This window comes from Equus quagga, chromosome 2 (genome assembly GCF_021613505.1).
Source record: "Equus quagga isolate Etosha38 chromosome 2, UCLA_HA_Equagga_1.0, whole genome shotgun sequence".
Lineage (NCBI taxonomy): Eukaryota > Metazoa > Chordata > Mammalia > Perissodactyla > Equidae > Equus > Equus quagga.
Window position 1 is genome coordinate 49,469,572 of NC_060268.1, and position 19,170 is coordinate 49,488,741.

General features: G+C 36.1%; 1 protein-coding gene across 1 annotated transcript in view; it reads left to right on the forward strand.

Annotated features, from left to right (window-relative positions):
- Positions 1-19,170, forward strand: part of UNC13C (unc-13 homolog C) — a 351,117-nt gene that overhangs the window by 78,780 nt on the left and 253,167 nt on the right. Inside the window, exons 9-11 of the mRNA XM_046653916.1 lie at positions 2,143-2,299; positions 13,914-13,982; positions 15,554-15,643. Of these exons, the coding sequence (XP_046509872.1) occupies positions 2,143-2,299; positions 13,914-13,982; positions 15,554-15,643 (316 nt within the window). The remainder of the gene's footprint in view (positions 1-2,142; positions 2,300-13,913; positions 13,983-15,553; positions 15,644-19,170) is intronic.

The window sequence follows — 19,170 nt, forward strand, 5'->3', positions numbered from 1 at the left end:
TTACTGTTTTTATAGTTTCTTATGATTAATATGTATTATCATTAATAATAAATGCATAGCAAGGATTGCATTAAACTAGATAATTCCAAATTACATTTATTTACATGGCTTTGCCTATATTATCCATAAATTTTCATATCTAACTTATAAATTATTTGTTAAACCTCTCATTATGCTTATAAAACACTGCTTTGGGATCCCAAAGCCACAATTTCGTAGGGTATTTTCATCAGGATACTGGCTTAACCAACTCAAAGTTTAAAATAGGCAAAGCGTGCTTATTGATATCCCCAGTCTTCCCATATTGCATTCATTTTTTCCTCAGATGGCTTATAGGCAGTGAACAATGTTTAATAACTGCATCATTTTCAATATAAAACTTTCTATTTCGCTTGTAAAATTCACACTGTGAGCGCTTTAAGCAGAGTATTCATATGTTTCTCTATTATTTCTGCTGACAGTACCTGTTAAGCTGTTGAAGCCACGCTAACCAGGCACCAAAAACTATACAGTAGCAGCTACAAGAAGCAAAGACTAAATGACACGGCCACGTTAGGAAAGCACTGATCCTTTTTTAAAGTCAAGAACAAGATTATTCATTCTGGTGACCTTCAGTATCCCTTTAGATAGATAATGCATGCTCAGGATAATAAACTTCTGGTCCTTGAGTTTCTTACCAGTCTATTTTGACAATTGATGTTTCTATATCTCTTGTACCTACTAGGTATGTATATTTTCTTTTTGCCACCCCCCCACATCATTACATTTAGGCGTTGCATGTTCAACAACTCTCAACCTCTGACTTGGGTCTAACAAATCTAATTATGTGGGAATTGTTGGGAAAAAAAAGGAATGTGATAGCATAGTGCTAGGTGTTTTTAAATTTCTATTCTTAATATTTTTATACCATTGGTGGTATTCTTAATAGGTAGTAATTATAATTAATTTAGTTTATAATAAAGTCAAAATACGTGTAATTTACTTAAAAGAAACATCAGCGATAATCTAATTCCAGGGTTAAATTGCACAAATCATGTAACTCTCATGGCATACATTGCTATGCACGATACTCAAAGATCCATTTAAAACTTTAACCTACTTTTATTAGCTAATATTATGACAAGCTAAGCGAATGGCCTGCCTAAGAGCTAAGAGAAGCCACCATTTCCAGGACCACCATCCATTTCTTTTGAGGTGCCACTCAGGACACTTATTTACGTATGTATGTTTTGTGTTTGTGATCAATGATACAAAATTCAGAGATGCCTAGGTGGAGGATAAATTACTGAGATATGAGAGCAAAATAGGATCAGATTATATACTGAAAATTTCTTTCCTCTATGAGTATTTTATCTTTTCACTTTTATCATAAGCTGTGCTTTCAATTTTCAAGTCTTTTGTTACAGTTCAAATGAAACAGATTTTCTTGAGAGAAGTAACAGAATTGAACACTTGATGCTTCTGATGTCTGTAAATGACACTATTATTCAAGGTTTAAAAGAAATGGTCTTTAAGCATAAAGCTGGTATAATTCAATCTGTCCACGCTATTCATCTGTTTGCCTAATTAAATCCTAGTTTTAACAAAATGCTTAGAAAACAGAACTGCCTGTGGAAGATATTCCTTTATGACAAAAACTCCCAAACAGGGCTCAAGTCAGATAGTAAGTTTACTTGTTCGATCAATGTGCAATGAAAGAAGGGCCTCCTGCTCACTTCATCAATGTGAGAGGAATACGAGTGTGAGGGAACATTCTGGTTGGAATATAGCATTTCAGGAACTGAAATAAGTGGGGCCAGAGTTGGGGGAAAAAGAGAGACCCCTCTGTTATTGCTTTCCAGCAGTGCTAGATTCCACTAGAAATTGTACTTTTGGTGTGTATAAACAACATTCTCACACTTGAAAGGAATTATGCACAATCCCTGGGGCAAATCACATTCTAATTAAGCCACTTCACATTTGTGAATGAGAAATCTTTAAAAGGCTGAAATTGCTTTCTCTTTCAATTAGAGATTGTGGGAGTTTTCTCTCCTTTTCATAGATGTAGTTGAGGAATTATTTAATTGCTGATGTTAGAGGATATGCTGTTATCTGAACTAATTAGTTTCTGCTTTAAAAGCGCTTAATGTTTTTGTCTTACAGGCACTTTTCATGTCTGTCTTCTAAATACATGTGCCCTGGTGTCCCTGCCGTCATGAGCACCTTGCTGGCGAATATAAACGCTTTCTATGCTCACACAACAGTTTCAACAAATGTACAAGTTTCTGCCTCAGATCGATTTGCCGCTACCAACTTTGGTGTAAGTATTATTTTCTGAACTTTAAAATTCCTAGTAGCTTATGGGAGTTACATTTTCAAGAAGCTTTGGATTCAAGATATTCTTGGAATCTCATTGCAGAAGTTACATCTTAGGGAATGTCTCTTAGTATAATAGTCTAAAGCTGAAAATTTTATTTGAAATATATCCAGTGAAATAACTTTATTTAACAGTCAATTGGCATCTTCATTATATTAAATCCCCAAATCTAGAATGATCATTTCCAATGGGAGAAAAACATACATTTTGTGAGATTGTACTGGTATTTTATAGGAAATTCTTCATGTGTGCAAATTTAGGATTCACCATTTCAGATACTGGCAAATTTGACTTTGGTTGACTTCTCTGGAGCCTATTAGGCTCCATTTGTGCTTCCTGTTGATTCTTACCGATGGGTAACAGTACCTCTTCTAAGTAAAAAACAGTAGGTGTATAAAGAGCCTAAGAGAACTGTCTGTTCTGAATTAAGACTGTCCAGCTGAAGTATTCAAATGTATCAAGAACACATTTAAAGGCAGAAATGCAGAGATTCTAAGGAGTCTCAAGTATTTATCTGTTGCACCTGTCACTGGAACTCATTCTCTATAAGTATAATAAAAATGAAATTGGCAAGACTGGAAATAGGATATAAAATTGAGTAATCCCAGTAAAATGACGGGAGCGTAAACTAAAACGGAATTAATGGTGATGAAGAAGGAAGGACAAGTTCTAGAGCTTTTCAGGGCATAGAATCAAGAGTACTTGGTGTCATTAGGGATTTGGACAGTGAAGGAAAGGTTTTGGCCAAGGCAACTAGGTAGACAGTAGCTCTGTTCAATAACCCTGTGAGACAGGTATGTTAATTCTCATTTTTTCTTGCAAGAAACTAAGATTCATTATAGGAAAGTGATTTCCATGACATCATATTTACATTTCCCACTGCACTTCCAAATTGGTTCACTGAATAGATTTTTGTTATTGATCATGTTATTAGAAATCAAATTTTTGGGTATGTGTCACAGAGCAGAAACAAATGAGACCTAGCAAATAAAGGATATAAAGCTATTAGGGTAAAAAAATGTGATACTGTGTTTACTCTTTTCCTGTTCTTTTCATCTAAATGACAATGCTTGTGAGATGTGTAAGATGAGTTGGAATGAGTTAAAGGAAAAAGTAATTTCTATTTAATGATAAAATAAATGCTAGTAGAAGAAAACACTGAGTTAGGAGTCATGGGATTTGAGTTTGTATTAAAATTTAGCAAATAAGTTCAGTCATTAAAGCCTCAATTTCTCAATTTGTTCAGTGAGGATAACAATTGTTGCTCTAACATATTTCTCAAATTTAAGATGAAAATCAAATGAGGTAAAAGACGGTAAGCCAGTTTGTAAAAGTTGAAAATGCTCTATAAGGTAAGAGAATTTCATCTCTCTGGCCCTACTCATAGTATAAACAGTACTCTGTACACTTTTGTTAGACAGATTGACTCTTGTAAGAGCTGGCGCCAAAGAACATTCCTAGGCAGATCAACAAAATAGTATTATGACCAATACCAGATCATAGAACAGTTTTGTTATAAAAATCTCATCTTGGTAACAGTATTCATTATCTTGGGATTTTACCTGTAACATAAAGCATTCAGTGTTATGAAATTGTTTTGGTCTTAATATTCTGCTTGGGTACATTGTAGAGAATAAGCCAATCTTATGGAACACTGAGCCTTTCTACCTCTGAGAAAGAAGCTGTGTTTATATGATTAACATCCACCGTAAAAGCTGCCCAGAGGAAGATTAGATAGTGTGCTCCTTTACTTCATGCCGGCCCAACAGAGAGAAACCCAATTGATTTCAGTACCCTTCAGTGTTTCAGTGGCAACGTGGTTATAGGAAACTTCATTTTGTAAGTCAAATAGCTTATGGTAGAAGAAAGTCAAAAGAGGAAATCTTTCTTTAAACGACATCTTGATAAATTGGTGATTTGGTATGTAAATTTGATTATATTTTTCTCTCTCTATTGAAAATAATGCTGTTTGCTGAGTCAAATATATCTAAGTATAATGTCTCCCACCTCCACTTTAGGACCCAAAGTTCTTATTTACCTGAAATCTGAAGCTGATACTGTTACTTACTGACCAAGGAACAACGTTATATCAGCGTTTCTTCATCCTTCTCAAAGGTGTAACCCAGACATTTGAGCCTCAAAAAAAGAATAAGCCAGTGGAAAAAGCTTTCTTACTTATGAGGATTGTAAAACAAACAAATCTTTAAGAAAAGAAAACCATTACTCATACAAATTCAGACTCTTTTGTGTACAAGTGTTATTTGAAGTCATGGTTTGGAAAAAAAACTGCTCAAGAATAAAGTGAAAAGGACAGAACCCTTGGGTGTGGAGAGGAGAGGCAAGCTAAGTTTGCTGAGGAAAATGAGGAATTAGATGAAAATAATAATAAAAATGTGATAGTATGAAAGGCAAGGTAAAGCTATTTTGAGAAAAGGGAAGTATATGACATTGTCAACTGTTACCAAAAGTTCAAGGAAGATGGGGAAAGAATTGAGCCCTTTGGATTTGGCAGTTAGGGTCCTTGCTTAGTGAAGCAGTTGAGGTTGAAGCCTTATTTCACAGGGTTGTTCAGTGAATGGAATAGATCAATAGTTGTATAAATTAGGGTTCATTTATTCACTAAAACATAATACAATCACTAAAAATCAGTTTTTAAAGAAGAATTCATACAATTGAGTAATGCCTATAATATAATGGTAAGTGAAAAAATATGATACAAAAATCTATATACAGTCTAATTCCAACATTGAAAACACACACACACACACAGATGCACATACACACAGGGGTTTAGAAATAAGACTGGATGGAAATGCACCAAAATGCCAATGGTACAGCAACCTCGTGGGATTACCACTAGTATTTTGTTGTTTTGTTTTGTATTCATCTTTAGACTAAAATTTTAAAATTTTCTACACTTGTGTTAATAATATAATAAAAATGTGAAAAAAGGGAGGAAGTGGGTGAGGAAATAGAGACTGTTCTATCAAGGAACTTGAATGAGGAAAAGAGAGATAAATCAAAAGTGAGGTTTTGAAAGGGATTTTATTTTTCCTGTCTGGTTGGGCAGGAATGTATTATTATTTAATAAGATAAATTTGAACATGTTTATGGATTGTTAGAAAGGAGCTAGTTGCAAGAGTGAAGTTGCATATTTATCAGATGGAGAATAAGTGATATAAGAACATCGCAGAGGAGAAAGAAAGAAGTGCAGTCAGGAGGACAGAAGGAGGATATTCCTTGAAATCAGAAACGGCAAATTATGTTCTGAAACTTAAGGAAATGGTGTGAGAGCCCTTGCATAGAACACTAAGCTTTTGACATAGGAGTGAAAAGTTGGAGAATTCCTATTCTATTTCCCTAATCTTCTCTATGGTTGTCTACAAGGACAAGCAATGCTCATCTACAAAACAAGGCCTGTGATATAATTGCACAAGGTCGAGGAGGTTGGGTAAAGGTTTGGATGAGCTACTATGGAAGGAAATAGAAAGGGGAATGATTCAGGGCCACATAAGAGGAATTTCTAGTAAAGCTGAAGGTCTCATTTGGTGTTGGGAAGCACAAGTTTGTTGTCACACCAATTCATGTGGCTGTGAGATTTTGTCAGAATTTCCAGCATTCTGATACTGATGTAGTAACAGATACAGCAGATGGTTGGATTGACTATAGGTTGAAATTTTGCAGAAAAGAGGCAATGGAAGGGTGAGGGAATTAGTATATAGACTGTGCTGTCAAGAGAAAAGTTGAAGTGGTTCACCATGGAGTCTAGGTTTGATAAGTAGCACCATGAGAGAGACAGAGACAGAGACAAAGGATTTTGGTAGGAACATCATACATTTCGGTCAAGATTTCAAAAGGGAAGTCTCAGGTCCAAGGTGTAGCTCTGGGAGTAGATTGTTGAAAATTGGGTGTAAAACAGTGGTATACTGGAGCTAGTTTGTACATGCTCACAGGCAGTGATTGCTGAATTTTTAGGAGTATTGCAAGCTAGTTGTTGAACACAGTCATCCTTGAGATGAGAAATATTGAGAATATTTACATCACAGAAATTGGCGAATGCTAAAAATCAAGCCTTTCTTCTTTCAGAGATGATTTAGGAGCAGACCATTGAGTGTAAAGGTTGCTTGGAGTCAAGAGGATCAGAGAACTGTATTGGGTAAAACATTTTCACGGATGTTGAAAGCACCATGGGTAGATCAATGGTTGGAAAGGAGGAAAACTCTGTGAGGTGGGGGGTCAATATTTCAACTTTGAAGAAAAGTCTTTAGGAAATTTATTTAGAGAGTTATCTTAAGACACAAATAGCCAATAAATTTTTAGTAAAATTGATATTTATCTAGCTAAATATTTTTCCTAAGCATATACACCCTCTTTGACACAGGCAGTGCTGAGCAGAAGCAAATATGTTAATAAGTTTTTCTTTGCCATTACATATTTCTTTTATTTGTCCACTTGTTGATTCAATAAGTATTTATGTGATAACTCATGTATGGCAATATAGCAGACAGTGGAGGGGCTGAAAGATAAATGTTGACCTCTGTTCTCTGGGATTTATACTCTAATGGGAAAGTAATATAACCTATGTAACAATAACCATAAATCACTCCCAAAATATGATGAGTAAAAGGAGTGTATACTTCCAATTGCTTTGAGATTGAAGAGGAGCAAGTGATTGATTCTCTTCAGGGGCTCATGAAAGCTTGACAAAATGAACAGGGCTTTTAGGGAGGAATAGCAATTTTCAAAATCCAGTAAGCAGTGGGGAAACTACCTTAGACCTGGGAAGACATTTGAGTAAAGACAAAGAGAAGTAAAGATGCAAAATAAATTCAAGGAGATATGTGTAAGGTAGTCTGCCCCTGGAGTAGGGCAGATAGAACAAAAGTTGGAAGTATAAGAGGAAGCTGTGTTATTGGGTTGACATTAAATTGTTGAGGGCCTTTAATGACCACTAAGATGTTTGGACTTCATTCTTGACGCATAGAGTATAATCTGATCGAATTTCTGAATTAGAAGGATCATTCTGTAGAGGAAATGTTACAGAGGGGAGAGAGAGAATGTACATCAGACAGAGTTCAGCTGTAGTAATAAAAACCATCCTAGCAACTTTAAGTAGAAAGAGGTTTGGCACAGGGAATTCGATGCTTAACAATATTAGCTGAAGCACTTAGGAGGAGGGGGATCCTTCTATAATAATTCTCACAATATCACAGTGAAACTGACTTGCAAAACAAGCTGTGAACTTTCTGACAGTCAGAAAGGAGAAGAATCAGAAGGCTGCTTATATTGCCAATGCGTCTGTCTTAAAAACCACAAAGCTAGTGGCCAGAGACCAGGAGACAAATGTCTTGAGGACTTTACTTAGCAGCAGAGGTAAACCAAAAAGCAGGAAGTGGACCTCCATCTCATGTCTGCTTTCCAAATGTGCTAGTGCACATACATCTAATAGGCAGAAATGAAAATCTTGCAGAAACCTAGCTACAAAGAAGTTTGGGAAATATGGCATTAAGTTTTCCAGTGTCAGAACTGCAGGAAGCCACGCTGAAGAAAGGAGGAATGAGTAAGCCAGTTCTTGGTACTAAACACAGGAGGACTACAGGGAAACTGGTGAGAGGGTTGATGCAGTAGCCCTGGCATGGCAAAATGATGCTGCCTCTGGACAACGGTTTAGAGAAAATGAAGTGATGTGGCAAAGGAGAGAATGAATGTAGGAAACATTCTCATATAGATTAGGTTTCTTTATGACTTGCCAAATGATTAGTTCTGGGCAGAGGTGGATCTAGGTTTTGTGCTGCCTAAACCTTAAACAATTTGCTGAGACTCTCTTTAAGAAGAAGAATATAAAATTGTCAATATAAAATTAATATGCACTTTATTTCAAATTGCAGTAACAGTTTATAACATTATATAAATTCCAGGTGTACATCGTTATATATTTCAATTTCTGTGTAGATTACATCGTGTTCACCACCCAAAGACTAATTAAAATCCATCACCACACACTTGTGCCTAATCACCCCTTTCGCCCTCCTCCCTCCCCACTTCCCCTCTGGTAAACACCAAGTCAATTTCTGTCTCCGTGTGTTTGTTTGTTGTTGTTTTCATCTTCTACTTATGAGTGAGGTCATATAGTAATTGACTTTGTCCCTCTGACTTATTTTACTTAGCATATACCTGCAAGGTCCATCCATGTTGTCACAAATAGCCAGATTTCATCATTTCTTATGGCTGAGTAGGATTCCATTTTGTATATATACATCTTTTTTCCCCATCTGTCCCTTGATGGGCACCTAGGTTGCTTCCAAGTCTTGGCTATTGTGAATAATGCTGTAATGAACACAGGGGTGCATGTATCTTTATGATTCTTGTTTTCATGTTCTTTGGAATAAATACCCAGCAGTGGAATAGCTGGATCGTATGGTAGATCTATTCTTAATTTTTTGAGGAATCTCCATACGATTTTCCATAGTGGCTACACTAGTTTGCACTCCCACCAGTAGTGTATGAAGGTTCCCTTCTCTCTACATCCTCTCCAATATTTTTCGTCTCCTGTCTTGTTAATTATAGCCATTCTGACGGGAGTGAGGTAATATCTAATTGTAGTTTTGATTTGCGTTTCCCTGATAGTTAATGATGTTGAACATCTTTTCATGTGCCTGTTGGCCATCTGTATATCTCCTTTGGAGAAACATCTGTTCAGATCTTTTGCCCACTTTTCAATTGGCTTGTTAGTTCTTTTTCTGTTGAGATGTATGTGTTCTTTGTATATTTTGAATATTGACCCCTTATCAGATAAATCATAATGAATTATAAGTTATTATAATACAACAAATACCACAAACATTACAAATTCCAGAAAAACAACATAATATTTTCATTAATTAACTGCCTGACACACCTCTATAAGAGTTTTTACTACAGTTTTTATTGCAGATTCTTTGATCACTTCTTCATATGACAAAAATTCTGAAATATAATTTTTTAGGCTTTCATCTAGCAGAGTTGATCAAACTTTTTAAATTGATACTTTAGAGGAGTTTCTTTTACTTTCACAATTCATTGATAATGCCACATGCATTTTAACGACTTTCATCAAATTTGGGAAAACATTTATTATGTTTCTTTCCTATGTGATGTCAAAGCAAAAATTGCACACAACAAAGTTAAAGAGGGAAGGAAGACTTTATTCAAGGCTATTGCAATTGGAGAGAGAACAGAGCCCAGTCTGAGATGGACTTTACTGAAACAAAAGAGAGGAATTTCTAAGGGCTGGAATAAGCTAGAGGAAAAGTATCTGAGGATATAAGGAGGGTCAGTGGTATGTGACCAGCACATTGAATCATTCTTGAGTTTGCAAAGATCTTTTTCTGTGATTAAGCTATCTGTGTTTGCTAATTGACACCCATAGATGTTAGTCTCCTACCCTCCCACAGAGGCTGGGAGATAGGGGTGCTATCTCTTTGATGATTATGTTTCAAAGGGTTGGCTCCCAAGTACTTGAGGAAGACATTCCTGGGTTGTAAAACTGGCAAGAGATTTCTTTTCCTCTCAACTTTTTTTTTTGCTGAGGAAGATTCGCCCTAAGCTAACATCTGTCACCAATCTTCTTTTTCTTTTTCTTGAGGAACATTAGCCCTGAGCTAACATCTGTGTCAATCTTCCTCTAGTTTTTGTATGTGAATTGCCACCACAGTATGGCTGACGAGTGGTGTGGGTCCATGCCTGGGATATGAACCCAAAAACCCAGGCTACCAAAGCAGAGAGTGTTGAATTTAGCCACTATGGCCATGGGGCGGGGCCCCTGGGAAGACGTTTTTAAAAAGATTTAAATCTCAAAGGGGCAGAGAAAGAATTTACAATTGCAAATTTTCTAAAGAAAATTCTCTAAAAATAAAAAAGGGAAGTCAGGACTTAGAGTCAGGAAGAGCTCTGTGGAAAGTTCAGTCAAACCCAGGGAAATATTAAGGCTGACTTGGTCAATGAATGATAACATCTCAGTGCTTTTCAAGTTTGCCTATGAAGTGACCCCTTAAATACTGTTCAAATTGGTAACACTTATTAGTTTTTTTATTGATAGCATCATTGTAGTTTTATAATTTTATAATTTTATGGTATCTCGTATCAGAATTAATCTCATATCAGCAAGAAATGTAAACATTTCCAATATGTTCATATGATTAACATTAACTGTCAAAAAATTATCAAATGGGCTATGCTTTACTTCTGTTTGAAATGTTTCTGTTCTTCTTAATGAATTACTGCTTTTGATATGATCTGGAAAAAAGTTTTTACAATTTGCTAGTCCAGGTCAGAATAATTTTTATCCTATTCTTACGAATTTTACAAAAACCTAAGATCACGGGAACACGTAGCTAGTTTTCCTCCCAGGGAAGCTGAAGCAAATGTGGGCCCCCAAAGCTTAAGCTTCAGGTTAAACCTACCCGTGCTGTTGGAGTGAAATACTGAGAAAGAAAGGAATGGAAGAGAGAAGCTGAGGATGATGCAGAGGTTTTTATACCCCTTCCTTATATGAGCTTTTCCTTCTGTGGTTCCCAGGATCCTAGGGAAAATTACGGAGAGTGCTCTTGTGGCGTAGCAACTGTCTCCCCAGACTCAAAATCTCCCCTCTGCCCAGGGGCCAAAGCTGACCCACTAACTGGTTTTGTATGGCTCATGAGATAAGAATGTTTTTACATTTTTAAATCATTAAAAAACCAACCGAAAGTAGATTATTATTTTGTGACACACTAAAATTATATGAAATTCAAATTTCAGTGTCCATAAACAAAATTTTATTGGAAAACAAACCATGCCCATTTGTTTGTATATTGTCTGCTAGAACTATTGCTCTGTAACAGCAGAGTTGAATAGTTGTGACAGAGACCACAAAGCTGAAAATATTTACTATCTGGCTTTTTATAGACAGTTTGCTGACCCCTGGTCTAGAGATATCCTTATCAACTAATTAAACCTAAATTTTTAATAACTGATAATGCTCACTGTTATTATTATCGATTTGGTCCTTACCAAATACCAGACATATGTAGTCCTTACCTAATGCAAAGACCTGAATAATGTGGCAGTTTCAAATACTGTGGCATGCTGCCCCTCAGGGGAATCATGCCATCTTTTGTTCTTTCTCAAATCACACTATGCAAGCAATAGGCCTCCTCTGTTCTTGCAAAGGCAATCTCACTGTAGTTAATAGAAATATGGTAAACGAAATTAAATTTCAAGCTGTCCTGCTGTTTAAAGAATCTCTATGAAAATTCAATCAGCAGCACACTTTTAATTTGACATCATCTGATATTGTTCACAATTTAGTGACAAACAAGTCTCGCAGTTTTCTCTGCAGTTTTCTATTCTGCTTGGATGTAAATTTTCCAGCTGGGCCCTGAAGACCTAGGTAGGAAGACCACGTGTGTGATCTGTATCAGTCAGAATTGTGTTCAGCTGCATGGAACAGAAACTCAACAAACTTAAGTAAATAAGATTTTTTTTCCCATGTAACTTAAGTCCACAGGTAATAAGAAATTTAGGGCTAGTGTAGCTTCTCAGTATTGTAAATTTTTGAAAGAGTGATCAGACAGGGTTTGGATGAGGTGTGGGGCTCCATCTCGCTTCCTGCTGCAACATTCTTACCATCTCTTAAGCTTTTCATCTTACAGTCATAGGATGACTGTTTTACCTCTAGTACCTAGTCTGAGTTTAATGTGAGAAAAAAGAGAGAAACACAAAGGGCAAATGGAAAATAGCCCAACAGGGAATCATACAGCAAACACTAATAGCCTGCCAGGCACTCTTTTAGAGTCTTTCCAAATAATAATTCACTGATAATATGCTATCTGGGTCCATCCCCTTTAATACGTTGTATGTATCTCATTGACCCAAACCATGCTGCATGGCCCTTCCTAGAGGAAAAGAGGTCTGGGAAGGTAGGCATTTCATAATGGACACGTTTGATTCATGAGGTTCTATTATAAGGAAGAGTGGAAGAATGGGTATGGAGCAGACAACCAGAACATTCAGTCCCAGTGTATATAACAGGGCCAATGATTTCAGCCATAGCGTGGTTGGCTAGGGTCACATCAGCTGTCTCGATGATTAGTACCAATCACAGAGGTCAGACAAAGCTTTCAGAGACATGACACGAACACATTGACTTTTACAGTCATTGAATGATTAACTTTACTGTGGCCTAAACTGATGATTGTAGTGGCTCTTTTATCTTTCTATTTTGATTGAAAGCCATTGACCCATGTGGATGAGGGATGAGGGGTTAATAATGGGCAGCATAGGTCGTCTCCTCTCCGTGGAAGGTGTGATAAGAGTGGGAAAGAAAAATCTAAGACATTCAACTCATCTGTATGTTTTAGTAGCTTTACTGTAGAATCTTACCTGCCTAATGAGATGACAGGCTTCCGGAAGGCAAGGTTCATTTCTTAGGCTCCTTCATTGCCTCCACGGGGGTTAACATGGAGGCAATACTCAAATTTTTTTCACTGATTTGTAAACCTGATGAGGACAGTTTAAATTGGAGTTTCAACTTAGGAACAATTCATCAATTCCTATTAATATTCAGCTCACTTCCACAAGATCAGTGACTTCAAGGCATAAGAGTTATATACACTATAAATCCACCTCATATGTGAAACTATTAGAAAAAGTTTCTACTTTTGCCAACATCTTCCAAAGTGCAATTTGATGTTTACAGAATATTAATATAGGCAGAGAACTTGACTGTCATTTACTCCCACCCTTCTATTTTTTTCATTTTTGATTCGAAATCTAAAATTCAGAATGGTGAATTGTATACCTATAAGGGTTGTGTGTGTGACTTTGATGTTTTTAATTTATCTAATTTATATAATTTACTTAGTCCACACAACTTCATCCTTCTGCTTATTAACAAAACTCCTTTTTGTTATAATCTTCAAATCCTTCTATGAAGAGGTCAGTCCAACACTGACACAACATCAAAGGGAAGCATCAGTGAGTTTTTGCGTGCTATTTTTTAGCATTAAATCATAAACATACTTTAAAGGCAATAAATCCTTTAAGATTATGAAGTGTTTACTTGTTACCAAAAGAAAATGCTTTTTGAAATTGTTTTTGACAAAAACAGCAGCTACTCTCACTACCATAGGTGGGAGAAGCTTTAAAAACTGTAATTTATTTCTGGGGAGGTGGAGTGGTGTGCAGGGGTAGAAACAGGGGTGGGTTATATTTTCTCTTGCTGGCTCATGTTGCTGTGAATCAGTACAGTGACAATTCCGTTGTCTGGACTCTTTCTATAGAACACAAGTCTCTGGGTGCTTTCTCATTCATCACAGAGAGGCAGTGACTTGTTGGAAAGAGCCTGGATTTGGTGTCAAAAAGACCAGAGTTTGAAGCATTGCTGTATCACGTATCAGCTGTGTGACCTTGGGCAAGTCATTGACATCTTTGAACCTTCCTTTCTATAAAATGGGGACAGTACCTCACAGACTTGTTGTCAGGACTACATTTAGAATGACCGTTTATCTCCATTCTCCTACTTTGTGTTTGCTTTCTACAGAGGGAAAAATTCATAAAACTACTGGACCAGTTGCATAACTCTTTAAGGATTGACCTGTCAAAGTACAGGGTATGTACAAAATTATTTGCCTAAAGGTAAAATATGGGCTTGGCTCAGATGATTTCTTGTCCTATTGTACAAAATAATCCACAGTGTAATGGAAAAGTAAAAATATCAATCTTGAGTCCTGTCACATTAGAAGAGTCCACTAAGTAAGCAAGCAGATGTCCCTTATTCAGGCCGTGTCCCAAATAAGCCTACAATACTGTGTGTGTGTTTTTACAGCTTTAATTTTATAATTATTTTAATAACCACCAGACTGAGTGGCCCTTAGCTAATTCATGAAGTAGACATGTGGCCCAGTCCTCATTTTGAAAGCTCACCCCTTGTTACCGAGATATCCTGCTGATATTTCCCCAGCTTTTGAGATTCCTACTGGGATTCACTGTTTAATTCACTCCTTCTAGATCAATACAATGTGCTTTTTTTGAAGTTGTTCGTAGTTCATTGTCAACACTTCTATACTTCACCTCCAGGGGAAACATACACAAATGCACACACAAACACAAATATATTCATGTATGTGTAAGTACAAACATATAATTTTAATTACAAAGTATCTTAATTATAAAAAAATTAGTTACAAATTTTCTTTCCTAAATTTCCATAGTAATAACTATTCCATTCTTTATTTAGCAATTTATTCTAAACATCTTTCCATATCTGCACATATATATCTCTCCTGCATTCACTTTTTAGTCTCTTTTTGATGGATACCTGAACTGCATATTTCTGGAAATTTTAATACCAAATTTTGTCAGACTCACCTTTTATGTTGGAACCGGGACCAACCCTATGAGAAGAGAATTGCTATGGCTAGGCAACAAAAAAGATATTTAGAGGCAAGAAGGGCCTGGAGGCCGCCTCATTCACCATCATTTAGACTCTCCCGCTGTGCTTCAGTTCATGAATATATAAAAGTTACCTGTTGTTTTCGTGATAACTGTTTAAAATCCAATATGAAAGCAGGTTAATGTGAGAAATGTCTCAATGTTAAAATTATTTCTTACATAAACACTTTCATAATTATACCTTTCCTTCAAAGTTTTGAACATCTGCATTTTTATATGACATTTTTCACCAAATCTCACTAACAGAAACTTTTGTTGAAATCCATGGTACTTTAGGAAGAGACTGTGCAGTGCAATCTTAGTTTTCTTAACTTTTAGAAATGTAGCACATGCAAAAGTTCCCAAAGTACTTTTGAAAAAAATTACCCATCTTGAGAAAATCATAAAAATATTTTCAAATATATGCTGTCCTCCCCACTTTTAGTAGCAAAACTATTTTATGAACATGACAAATAACCTAATAACATTGCATTAATGATATGTTTTGAATATTTTTGTTGCATTGTGGGGATAAATAGAAAGATATGGCTTTCTAAGACTAAGAAGAGACTATTTTCAAATTGTTTACTTTCTGGAACATTTTATGATAGAATTATTGTGAGAATACTGTAGGGATATTTTAAAAATTTTACACAGTTTTTTCTTTCATAGAAAGCTAGTTTTAGCTTATTTTCCCACTGGAGGCTTAATGCTGATAACTTACCCATTTTCTGTTTCCTAATTAATAAGGAAAATTTTCCTGCCAGCAATGCTGAAAGACTGCAAGACTTGAAATCAACGGTTGACCTGCTAACAAGTATCACCTTTTTTCGAATGAAGGTACCTCATTTTATTTCTGTCACTGTCTTGGTGTGACATAACACATTTATCCCCTGGTAAAGTCTGGTTTACCTTTCTCTTGATCAATACTGTTCAACTTCAGCAATTAAATTGTGGTGACTTTGCCTGAGCTAAATGAAGCTTCCAGTATAAGGAGGGTTGAAAGGGATTATCCTAGACAGTTGAGATATTTTATTGGGCTCAAATTTCGTTTTAAATTAAATCCATCTTAAACACAGCTCTCTAATAAGTGGACATGGCACTTACAAAAAAGTCCTTAAAAATGTGGAAGTGGAGTTTACTTCTTGTCTTAATTTTAACTGAGATATCCTACTGACTTTTTCATTATAAGAGAGTAGCTGACTCTTTAAGTTTACCCCAATTATGGCAACTTCCATTTTTAGCCTTGGCCTGTCTACATAGGAATATATTTGATCACCTAATCCACTATAATAATTATTATCTACCAAACTATGCAGACACTTCTTTTTAGGTATATCTCCTCTGCTTTAATAGAAAGTTCTCTAGAATCATACTTTGGCTAGCAGGACAATTCATGTAAAGTCTTTCCTAAAATTATTTGTCTGGCTATGGGCTAAAAAGTTTTGTTCTTTGAAAGAGTTTTATGATGTTTATTCAAAAAAATTCTACATAGAAATAAACTGGAAATAATTGTTTTTCTTTTTGGTGTTGCCTGTGATTGTTTCCACTACAAGCACTAAAAATAATATTTTATAATATAAGAAAGGCAAAAAAAAACCATACTGTATCAATAATCATTTAAATTCTTTAAACTTCAATTAAAATGTATTTGGTTTAAAACCATGGTTAAATTGGGTGACTAGGATGAATAGAATGTATGTCAATTCTGACCTACTGGCAGCAGCTGCTGGAACAGTGTGTAGAAAATGATAGTGAGACCCAGTCCAGGCTCAGTGGGAAAGTTTACTTGATTGACAGGTGATGCTTACCATGAACAATGAGGGTAAATGGGAGTGAGGTTAGAGAGTGCCAGCACAAGTGCTACATATCTGTCATTCCTCAGTCACCAGCCTTGCAGTGTTTAGAAAAACAAATCTTGTCAAACTTGCGAGTCCTCTTTCCCCTCCCTCATGATCAGCTGATGACCTTGCTTCCTATTTCACTGAAAAAACAGGAGCAAAGACTGGAGAGCTTCCTCAAGCTCCAACCATATGCTCCCACAACCCATCTCACCTACCTACTTAGCTACATCCTTGTCTGTATACTCTTCCTTTTTAAAATTACTATTGATTAGCAGTCTGTTCTAGAAAAGGTGATCTCTTCCACCTGTGCAATTGATTTCATTCCCCTCTTGCATACTAAAACATTTTCCAGCAATCCTCCCCACTTGCCTGAATTATCAAGTTTCCCATTTCTACTGGATATTTTCCATCACCAAACACGCTCTTAATTTTCAATCTTAAAAATAGTGCTTGACTCCAGGGTGGCTCGGTGGCATAGTGATTAATTTCACGCATGCTGCTTTGGTGGCCCAGGTTCGCTGGTTCTCTTCCTGGGCACGGACCTACACACTGCTCATCAAGCCATGCTGTGGCAGCATCCCACATAGAGGAACTATAAGGACGTGCAACTAGGATATACAGCTAGATACTGGGGCTGTGGGGAGAAAAACAAATAGTGCTTGACTCCACTTTCTTTACAGCTACTACCTTAACTCTTCTTTTCCTTTAATGCCAAAACTCCTCAAAATAATCCTCTTTACATTTTCTTTCCAATTTCTTTCCTCCCATTATCTTTTGGACACATTTCCTCTTCCATTGTCTATGTTTCTCATTACAGACTGTAAAATTCAGTCTTTTGGTTGTACAGATCTATTTGTTTTGACAAATTTGTAGTTGTATAACCATTACTACAATCAAGACATAGAACGGTTCCATAATCCTCCAGCATTCCCTTGTACTGCTCCTTTAGAGTCAAACCCTCTCCCAGGCCCTGGCGACCACGGATCTGTTGTTGTCCCCTTTGGTTTTGCCTTTTCCAGAACATTATGTAGATGAAATAATACGCTATCAAGCATAACACATTGGCTATTCATCCATCTTGTTGAGTGTATCAATGGTTCATTCCTTTTTATTGCTGAGTAGTAGTAATTCTTTGTTATGTGTGTACTACAAGCATTTGGGTTGTTCACAGTTTGGGGTTATAACAAATAACACTGTTAAAAATATTGATATACATATTTTTGGTGTAAACGTTAGTTTTCACTTTCGTTGGGTAAATATCTAGGAATGAGGTTCCTGGGTCATTTAGTAAATGTATGTTTAACTTCACAAGAAATGCCAAATCATTTTTCAAAGCAGTTGTACAATTTTTCATTCCCAGCAGCAATGTATGAAAATTTCAGTTGCTCTACATCTTCTGGTGAAGCTCTTGGTATTTCCCATGGTGCTAGGAGTGAAGTTCTATCTAATCGTGGTCTTAATTTTATTTCTCTATTATTATTTGTTTTAAAGATTGGCACTTGAGCTAACATCTGTTGCCAATCTTCATTTTTCTTCTTCTCCCCAAAGGCCCCCAGTACATAGTTGTATATCATTGTTCTAGGTCCTTCTGGTTGTGCTATGTGGGACTCCGTCTCAGCATGGCTTGATGAGCAGTGCCATATCCGCTCTCAGGATCTGCCCTGGTGAAACCCTGGGCTGCCGAAGCGCACAAACTTAACCACTCAGCCACGGGGCCTGGCCCCTGTTTGTCTATTAATTAGTAATGTTGATCATCCTTTCTTGGGCTGATTTTCCACCTGAGTTTCTTTTATAAACAATCTGTTGAAATATTTTGCCAATTTTTTCTTAGGTTATTTTCTTATTGTTGAGTATTAGAAGTTCTTTTATAGACTCTTGATACAAGTCATTTATCAGGTACTTTATTTGTTAATATTTTCTCCCTGTCTGTGCTTTGTCTTTTCATTCTCTAACAGTATCTTTTGCACAGGAAAAATTCTTAATTTTCATGAAGTCTATTTGTCAATTTTTCTGTTTGTGGATAGAGCTCCTGGCTAAACCAAGGTCACAAAGAGATTTTCCTACATTTCTTCTAAAAGTTTTATTTTGCCTTTTCTATTTAGTTCTATGTTCCATTTTGGGAGTTATGTTTTTAATAAGGTGTGAGATATGGGTCAAGAATAACTTTTTGCATATGATATTCAATAGTTCTGACACCATTTATTGAAAAGATTATCCTTTATCCATTGAATTGCATTTGCATCTTTATGAAAAAATCAGTTAGCCATATTTGTTTGGGTCTATTTCTGGACGGTTCAATTGTCTATACTTTCACCATGACTATATTGTCTGGATTACTTATAGCAAATCTTAAAATCAGATAGTGTGAGTCTTCCACCATTTTTCTTCTTTTTCAGAATTGTTTAGGCAATGTTATTTCTCATTGGGATTTTGACTGGGATTGCACTAAATCTATAAATCAGTCTGACGAGAACTGATTTTTAACAATACTAACAATATTAAATCTCAAAATACACCATTATA